Source organism: Mandrillus leucophaeus, unplaced genomic scaffold (genome assembly GCF_000951045.1).
Source record: "Mandrillus leucophaeus isolate KB7577 unplaced genomic scaffold, Mleu.le_1.0 Scaffold3, whole genome shotgun sequence".
Taxonomy (NCBI): Eukaryota; Metazoa; Chordata; class Mammalia; order Primates; family Cercopithecidae; genus Mandrillus; species Mandrillus leucophaeus.
The window spans coordinates 11480997-11490771 of NW_012103142.1; the positions used below are offsets into that span (position 1 = coordinate 11480997).

At 42.2% G+C, this 9775-nt stretch overlaps 1 protein-coding gene across 2 annotated transcripts in view; it reads left to right on the forward strand.

Moving 5' to 3' along the window:
* Positions 1 to 2937: 2937 nt before the first annotated feature.
* Positions 2938 to 9775, forward strand: part of POLH (polymerase (DNA directed), eta) — a 31637-nt gene continuing 24799 nt past the window's right edge. For both annotated transcript variants that reach the window (XM_011986800.1, XM_011986801.1), the window contains exons 1-3: positions 2938 to 3082; positions 3620 to 3754; positions 7841 to 8058. In XM_011986800.1, the coding sequence (XP_011842190.1) occupies positions 2946 to 3082; positions 3620 to 3754; positions 7841 to 8058 (490 nt within the window). In that variant the 5' untranslated portion in view covers positions 2938 to 2945. The remainder of the gene's footprint in view (positions 3083 to 3619; positions 3755 to 7840; positions 8059 to 9775) is intronic.

Below are 9775 nucleotides of genomic sequence, written 5' to 3' on the forward strand. Positions count from 1 at the left end.
AAAAAAAAAAAAAAAAAAGTAAAAGTTCCCAGGTGATTTTAATGTATAGCAACTTTTGGGAGCCACTGCTTTGTAGTTCTTCCAGATTACTAAAAATGTTAAATAATAGTTGGCATCCACTCTCAAGCATGTAAGGTTTGTTCTTCCAAGCTACCATTTGTACCTTTTTGTATGTTTATCTGTTAGATTGAGTTTTCTTTTGTGTTTAAGAAATTTACATTAATAGGTAGAAAAATCACAGAATGCTACAAAGTAATTGTTACAGGCAAGAGCCACTGATGGGTGCTTAGTGATTGAAAGATTGAAGAGAAACAGAATGTTTGCTGTCTGAAAGTATCTTTGATATTTTTAAGTTACAAAAGGAAAATAGCAACTTTCTAATGACAAATGTGGCAAAAAACATTTCACTGATCATGGTTAAATAGGTAATAAGATATATTGACAGCATGTATTCCCCCCCCATCACTGCCATTATATTCTTGCCAAAAATGCATAATCTTAATCATGAGAAAACACCAGACAAACGCAAATTAAGAGGCATTCTCAAAATAACTGTCCAGGCCGGGTGAGGTGGCTTACGCCTGTAATCCTAGCACTTTGGGAGGCCGAGGCGGGCGGATCACAAGGTCAGGAGATTGAGACCATCTTGGCTAAGGTGGTGAAACCCTGTCTCTACTAAAAATACAAAAAAAAAAAAAAAAAATTAACTGGCCGTGGTGGCAGACGCCTGTGGTCCCAGCTACTCAGGAGACTGAGGCGGGACAATGACATGAACCCGGGAGGCAGAGCTTGCAGTGAGCCAAGATGGCTCCACTGCATTCCAGCCTGGGTGACAGAATGAGACTCCATCTTAAAAAACAAACAAACAAAAACCAACTGAGCAATACTCTTTAAAAGTGTCATGGTTGGCCGGGCCGGGCACGGTGGCTCACTCCTAGAATCCCAGCACTTTGGGAGGCCGAGGCAGGCGGATCACCTGAGGTCAGGAGTTCGAGACCAGCCTTGCCAGCATGGTGAAAACCCGTCTCTACTAAAAATACAAAAATTAGCTGGGCAAGGTGGCAGGCGCCTGTAATCCCAGCTACTCGGGAGTCTGAGGCGGAAGAGTCGCTTGAGCCCAGGAGGTGAAGGTTGTGCTGAGATCGCACCATTGCACTCCAGCCTGGGGGACAAGAGCGAGACTTTGTCTCAAAAAAAAAAAAGTGTCATGGTCATAAAAACAAGGAACAACCAAGGAAATGCCACAGATTGGGGGGAGTAAAGTATGTAGTTAATAATATACCAACGTTCATTTTTAAATTTTGATAATTATGGTAAGTAAGATGTTAACATCAGGAAACTGGGAGTAGGAGAACTCGACCATTTTTGCAATTTTCTGTAAGTCTAAAAGTATTTCAGAGTAAAAGGTTGACATTTTTCGTGAATGCTATGATGTTATATATTATTTTCTCTTTCTCTTTTCCCTGAATTTATGCTTGAGGTTTGTCTATCAGCTAGATTCAGTATTGGTTCTCTTACCCTGGTGATGTGCATTTTAATTTCCATTTCCCCATGACTAATGATGGTGAGTCTATTTTTATGTGCCAATTGGCTATTTTTGTATTTTGTGGTCAGTTCTTTTAAGGATAAGTGTTTTTAAAGCTTTTAATACCTATTGCTTTCATAAAATTGTACTAATTTATTCTTATGCCAGCAGTACAGGTTGAGTATCTGTGATACTATGATATATGTATGTATGTTTTTGTCCATGGTTCCTAGCTCATAACTCCCCTAGCTTTCGTTATAATGTTGGAGCTCTTGAAGCAAGCCTCAGAAAACAGAATCTCTCTCTGACTTTCACCTGCCCAAAGCAGGACTCTCATCTTCCCCTGCCTTTCTGATTATGGGTCATAAGACTTTCATTTCAGAAGAGGTCCTACCCCATACCCTGGAGGAAGGAATGCTACCCAGAGAGGCCGGGAAGAATCTGAACAGACAGGCCTTGCTGAGTTTCCCCAGTCTATTAATATTAGATCATATATTTTTTCTCCAGTCACATTTCTACATGTGTGTCAGTCATGCCCATCTAATGAAGTCTCCATAAAAGGCCCAAGAGGAGAGGGTTCGAAGAGCTTCTGGACAGGAACAAAAGGAGGTTCCTGGAGAGTGGTGTTCCCAGGGAGGGCATACCTTGCCATGTGTATCTCTTCAACTGTATATCCTTTATAATAAACTAATAAATGTGATTCCCTGAGTTCTGTGAGCCACTCTGGCAAATTAACCGAACCCAAAGAGGGGCTCATGAGATTCCCAGTTTATATCCAGTCAGTTAGAAGCACAGGTAAAACAAACTGTGGCTTGTGATTGACATCAGAAGTAGGGAGCAGTCTTGTGGGACTGAGCCATCAACTTGTGAGATCTGACGCTTTCTCCAGGTAGGTAATGTCAGACTCGAATTGGAGGATACCCACTTGGTGTCTGCTGCAGAATTGATTGCTTGTTGGTGGGGAGAAATCCTCACACATTTGATCACAGAAGTCTACCTTGTTGATTGTTGTTGAGTGAAAGAATCTTAAAAACAAAAACTGTTTTTTCCACTCAGGGTATCCCTAATGTGAAATTTGAAGTCTTCCAAAATCCAAAACATTTTTTGCACCAACACAACCAAAGGAAATATTTATTAGAGCATTGTAGGTTTAGGATTTTTGGACTACGGATGCTTAACTGGTGATTATAATGCAAATATTGCAAAATTTGAAAAAATGCAGTCTCAAGCACTTTGGATCCCAAGCATTTCAGATAAGGGATACTCAACCTGTATATTTAAATGCCTATTTCATTCTTGTTAGTTTCCATGCTCCCATGCTCATGGTAACTCATCAGTGAAAGAGTGGAATTACAGTTTTCCCTAGCATTTTGGATTAGGTGTTTTTCTAACTGTCTATAAAATGTTGTGTTACAGAAAAATGGCTACTGGACAGGATCGAGTGGTTGCTCTCGTGGACATGGACTGTTTTTTTGTTCAAGTGGAGCAGCGGCAAAATCCTCATTTGAGGAATAAACCTTGTGCAGTTGTACAGTACAAATCATGGAAGGGTGGTGGGTATGTATCATTGTTATTGTTACAACTATTCAACGGTAACACAGTGGCACTGTGGCAGGTCCTTTGTTGTGGTGATGGTGGTGACAGGGTCTTTATTGTCCCGTCCAGAGTGCAGTGGCACCATCAGCTCACAGCAGCTTTTACCTGGGCTCAAGTGATCATCCCTCTTAAGCCTCCCAAGTAGTTAGAACTACAGGAGCGCCCCACTATGCCAAGCTGATTTTATTTTTTGAGGGGTGGGTAGAGATGGGGATTGGTTGGTGGAGCAGAGCTCACTATATTGCCCAGGCAGGTCTTGAACTCCTGGCCTCAAGCAGTCCTTCTGCTTTGGCCTCCCAAAGTGCAGGAATTGCCAGCATGAGCCACTGTGCCTGGCCCTACTTTTGAGATTTCTGAACTGCTTTGTTTTGGATTGAATGATGGCATCTGTGGTCAAAAAGTTTCTGATATGTTTATAGATTACTTGTGTTAAATGTTACTTGTTTTTGCTTGTGATCATGTAATATATTTTCTGTTTCCTTTTTTTTCTAACCTTAGAATAATTGCAGTGAGTTATGAAGCTCGTGCATTTGGGGTCACTAGAAGTATGTGGGCAGATGATGCTAAGAAGTTATGTCCAGATCTTCTACTGGCACAAGTTCGTGAGTCCCGTGGGAAAGCTAACCTCACCAAGTAAGAAAAAAACATTATTTAAGGAGACATAAAGGAGTCGAAAATAATACTCCATGAGTCTAGGAACTGGTGTTTTGAATTTGTTCCATGTAAATAACATCTGAAAAAATTCTTTTTGGTCAGCCATCTTGTCTCTGTGAAATGAAAAACAGATTTTAATACTGTGTTTTGGGGACAGTTCAAAACCATTATAACACATAAGAGTTGCTGCCTTTCATATCTATTCAGTTCCTTGATTGTTCAAAATTGGTTGTTAAATTGAGACTTAATACCAATTCCCATGTTCTCCATCCAAAAATCTAAAGTATTTGAAGTAATTAAATTGACTGTGAAACATAATTTTTCCAGGAAAGGCTGAGTCAAACTGACATTCTAGTACAATATCAGGAATTAGTTGCTATAATTGAACAATATCAAGGGAGATTTCTTTGTTTTTAGATTAAGCTATCTCTCTGCAAATACTAGAAGTTTCGCCTTGGATTGGGGGATATGTATCAGCATAGCTAAGTCAGAGGTAGGCACAAACCCCAGCCTTTAATCCTAGCAGCTAATATGTATTGAACCTATTATCACATGCCACGCACAGTGTTAAGCTCTCTGTAGGCAATATCTCTATTAAATCTGACATCGTTATAAGGTAGGTACTAATATTACTCCCCCTTCACAGATAAGGAATCAAGTTCAGGGAAGTTAAATAATTTAAGTTAGGCTGGGGGTGGTAGCTCACGCCTATAATCCTAGCATTTAGGGAGGCTGACGTGGGCAGATCACTTGAGTCCAGGAGACCACCCTGGGCAACATGGGGAAACCCCGTCTGTAACAGAAAATACAAAAATTCGCCAGGCATGTTGGTACACACCTGCAGTCCCGGCTACTTGGGAAGCTGACGTGAGAGGATTGCTTGAGCCTGGGAGGCAGAGGTTGCAGTGGGCCCTTATCGCACCACTGCACTCCAGTCTGGGTGACAGAGTCAGACCCTGTCTCAAGAAAGAAAAAAGTTCAGACAGCTAAGTGAAAGACTGAGGATTCACATGTGTTTTTTAAGATTCTAATATCTATGTTCTCAAGATACACTGTGCTATGTGGTGTGGTATAGGAATCATGCTTTGACTCAGGACCTGAGATACTTCTGAATTCTAATTCTATGAATTAGAAGTCTAAAGGTAGAGTAGCATAGCCAGACCCACATTGGAATTATTGCTAGAAAAGAAGATAGACTTGACTGAAGATTAAGTTTTCCAGATACTCTTAAAAATGCCTTGCAGTGATTTGCTCAAGAGGCTGTGAGGAAGCACTGAAATCAAGTATTGTTTTGGAAAAACTCAAAACTATGGTTTTCCTCTCCTCTCACACCACAAGAACGATCAACACAGAAGACATCTATGACTAAAGGTGTGGAAGTATTTCCCCACACACCAATCAGCAGACACCAGCTGTATGTCCTCCCAGTCAATTCCAACACTGTCTACCTGGAGATGGCTTCAGATTCCACATGCTGAGGGCTCAGTACCATAAGAACACCCCATCCTTCCTTTCCATCATAAGTCCAGGCTTTTAGAACGTCTGAACAGCTGGCTTTAAGTTGGGGTTCCTACAATCCCTTTTTTGGATTAATTTGCTGAAGTGACTCACAGAACTCAGGAGAACACTTACTTATGTTTATTGGTTTATTATAAAGGATATTATGAAGGATACAGTTAGGTTGGGCATGGTGGCTCACACCTGTAATCCGAGCACTTTGGGAGGCTGAGACAGGAGGATTGCTTGAGCTCAGGAGTTCGAGACCAGCCTGGGCAATATAGTAAGACCTCGTCTCTACCAAAATTAAAAAAAAAAAAAAAGAAACACACACAAAATTAGCCAGACATGGTATCATGCAGCTCTAGTTCCAGCTACTCGGGAAGCTGAGGTGGGAGGATCACTTGAGCCCAGGAGATTGTGGTTGCAGAGGGTCATGATCAAACCGCTGCATCCAGCCTGGACAGCAATGAGATCCTGTCAAAAAAAAACATGAAGATGAAGAGATATATAGAGCAAGGCATGTGAGAAGGAGTGTGGAGCTTTCATGCCCTTCCTGGATGAGTCACCCTCCAGGAATCTCTACCGTTACAGCTGTTTGGAACCTCTCTGGACCCTGTCCTCTTGGGTTTTTAGGGAGGCTGCATTATGTACTCATGACTGATTAAACCGTTGGCCATAGGTGATCAACTTGACCTGCAGACCTCTCCTCCTCTCCCCTCCCCAGAAGTTGAGGGGGTGGGGCCAAAGGTTCCAACCCTTCTGAAGCTATTATTCAACATTAGCATACAAAAAGACAAAACTTGGGTGATTCCAAGGATTTCTGGAGTTATATGCCAGGAAACTGAGATGAAGACCCAATATATATTTCACAATATTGCAAGTATCCTTTTCTGGCTTTATACGTGAGCATATTGCTCTTTCTTTTTTCTTTTCTTTTTGTTTTTTGTGAATGGGGGATGGAGTTTCACTCTTGTTGCCCAGGCTAGGGTCCAATGGTGTGATCTCGGCTCACTACAACCTCCGCCTCTTGAGTTCAAGTGATTTTCCTGCCTCAGCCTCCCGAATATCTGGGATTGCAGTCATGTGCCACCATGCCAGCTAATTTTGTATTTTTAGTGGAAACGGGGTTTCTCCATGTTGGTCAGGCTGGTCTTGAACTCCTGACCTCAGGTGATCCACCCACCTCTGCCTTCCAAAGTGCTGGGATTACAGGTGTGAGCCGCCGTGCCTGGTCTTGCTCTTTATTTTCTTTGAGGCCTTTCTTCTTCCTGGCTCAAATAATGATTAAAAAAAAAAAAAAAGTCAAGCGTTTCTCTAATTTGAGAATGTTTTAGAACAATGATTATACTAGTTTTTATGGGTGTCATGGTGAAGAGGTACCAGTGTTTTCATTTTTATGGTAAATGTAAATTCAATAGGAACAAAGAACTGGACACTACAAAGCAGGTCCAAACCAAAGCAAAGAAAATATCTGTATAGTGGCCCGGTGCGGTGGCTCATGCCTGTAATCCCAGCACTTTGGGAGGCCAAGATGGGAGGATCACCTGAGGTCAGGAATTCGAGATCAGCCTGGCCAACATGGTGAAACCCCATCTCTACTAAAAATATTAAAAAATTAGCCGGGCATGATGGCAGGCGCCTGTAATCCCAGCTACTTGGGAGGCTGAGGCAGGAGAATCGCTTGAACCCAGGAGGTGGAGGTTGCAGTGAGGCCAGATCCTGCTATTGCACTCCAGCATGGGGAACAAGAGCGAGACTTCATCTCAAAAAAAAAAAAGAAAAGAACAAAATATCTGTATGTTGTCACAGAAAACTAGCTATACAGGCAGAAGAGCTGCTTATTAAAGTTTGAATAGAAGACATATGGTGAGATTGGTATGTATACCCTGGGGACGGTTGTCTGCCCACCCAGACATATCACCACATTCTAGGTGCTTATCTTCAGTTTGATAATTTGAATATTAGTATATCCATAAATGGTTGGTTAAGGCATGTGTGTGTATGTGGTGATGACCAGTTTACATGTTAACCAAACTCACCGTTGACTGAAGTATAAAATCCATATGCCAGTTTGTTAATTTATGGTGAGAAATATTATCCTGGGGAAGACCATATGCTCTGGTTCACTGATCAGTGCAGTGTTCCATGTAAATCACCCTTTTTTTTTTTTTTTTGAGACAAAATTAGAAGCAGAAGATTTCTTGGTGGATATATGAAAATAAAAAGAATAGGTGATCATAGTAATACACAAATGTGAGGCATTTCTTTATTTTTTATAGAGTTCCTTGTCATATAGACGTGTTCATAGTTTGAATGCTTTCTACCTTGGTAGTTCTGGCATTGTGCTAAAAATATTTGCCTCTGTGGTTCTTCCTTTTCCATGCTTCTATTATTGACCATCTGCCTGCCTGTTGACCCTTTCAGTTACTACTTTCTAGTCTCTGTTAAGCCACATGTCTCTTGATTATGTGTATTATTGTTCATTATGGCAGGGTGGGAGTGGAGCAGACAATCTCAAGGTTGCCTCTGTTTATTGCCTGCATGAATGATCCTTACACTTCTTAGGTACCGGGAAGCCAGTGTTGAAGTGATGGAGATAATGTCGCGTTTTGCTGTGATTGAACGTGCCAGCATTGATGAGGCTTACGTAGATCTGACCAGTGCTGTACAAGAGAGACTACAAAAGCTACAAGGTCAGCCTATCTCAGCAGACTTGTTGCCAAGCACTTACATTGAAGGGTTGCCCCAAGGCCCTACAACAGCAGAAGAGACTGTTCAGAAAGGTACTTCCATAACATCATATTGCTTCTGCTTCCTGCCTTTGGAACCTGCTTTGCTTGGTCATGCTGATTCTCCATGGAATAATTGAAAGGAAACTTAAACTACAGCCTGAATGAATCACAAGGACTCACATGGAAGCATATACAAATTTTCTTATCTTTCCAGGTATATGGCTGTTGAGAAGCTATGAAATCTGTATGAAAGTAAATTTCTCTTTTAGATATAACTAGGGCAGGTTAGTGTTATCAGTAGAAGGCAGAGGCCTGGCGCGGTGGTTCACGCCTGTAACCCCAGCACTTTGGGAGGCTGAAGTGGGTGGATCATGAGGTCAGGAGTTCAAGACCAACCTGGCAGCATGGTGAAACCCCATCTCTACTAAAATGCAAAAATTAGCTGGGCATGGTGGTGCGTGCATGTAATCTGCTACTCAGGAGGCTGAGGCAGGAGAATTGCTTGAACCAGGATCCAGGAGGCAGAGGTTATGGTGAGCTGAGATCTCACCACTGCACTCCAGCCTAGGCTACAGAGGGAGACTCCATCTCAAAAAACAAAAAAATCAATAGAAGGCTGACTGAGCACTTTGTCATTGGTGGCTTAATTTTTATTACTGTAACTTAGTGTCTTGGTTAATTAATATATAAGAAGAGTGAGCTTTTTAAAGGGGGACCTCAGGTATAGGGAGTTGAGTGATTCAAAATTTCTACTCACTTCTTAGCACATTATTACATGGGCTGCACAAGGCCCTTCTCATTGTATTTTGCTACTTTTACCCTTCATAGTGATTTTCCCACTCCCTCTGTACCCCACTCACCCTCTTGTACCCACTGATATACTTGATATATCTTAGATGTGTATATATCTCTTCTCTTCTCTTCTCTATTTTGAGATGGAACGTCACTCTCGCCCTGGCTGGAGTGCAGTGGCACGATCTCAGCTCACTGCAACCTCCGCCTGCACGGTTCAAGCAGTTCTCCTGCCTCAGCCTCCGGAGTATTTGGGATTACAGGCATGTACCGCCAAGCCCGGCTAATTTTTGTATTTTTCATAGAGACGGGGTTTCATCATGTTGACCAGGCAGATCTCGAACTCCTGACCTCAAATGATCCACCCGCCTCGGCCTCCCGAAGTGCTGGGATTACAGGCGTAAGCCACCGCACCCGGCCTATATCTTTATAAGTTACCCAGTATTGCTTTGTATATGTGCTTTTTAATTACAAGATGATTTTGTGCTATTAATAGATCTCATTCTTTTTCTTAATTTTCCTTCAGTAGTGACCTTAGAGATCTCTCCATGTGGCTGTATTTATTTGTAATTGATGGCTTCGATGGCTGTTACTTGCAGCATAATCCATGATATGGATCCACCATGTTTACAGACCATTTTCCCTGGTGACGAATTCATTGATTGCTTCTAATGTCCTACTGTAACAGTTTACATTCCCCCTAGGAGTACATAAAAGTTCCTGTTTCCCCTATATTCTCAACAACTCATATCATCTAATGTTTAAAAATAGGCCGGGCGCGGTGGCTCAAGCCTGTAATCCCAGCACTTTGGGAGGCCGAGACGGGCGCATCATGAGGTCAGGAGATCGAGACCATCCTGGCTAACACGGTGAAACCCCGTCTCTACTAAAAAAAATACAAAAAACTAGCCGGGCTAGGTGGCGGGCGCCTGTAGTCCCAGCTACTCGGGAGGCTGAGGCAGGAGAATGGTGTGAA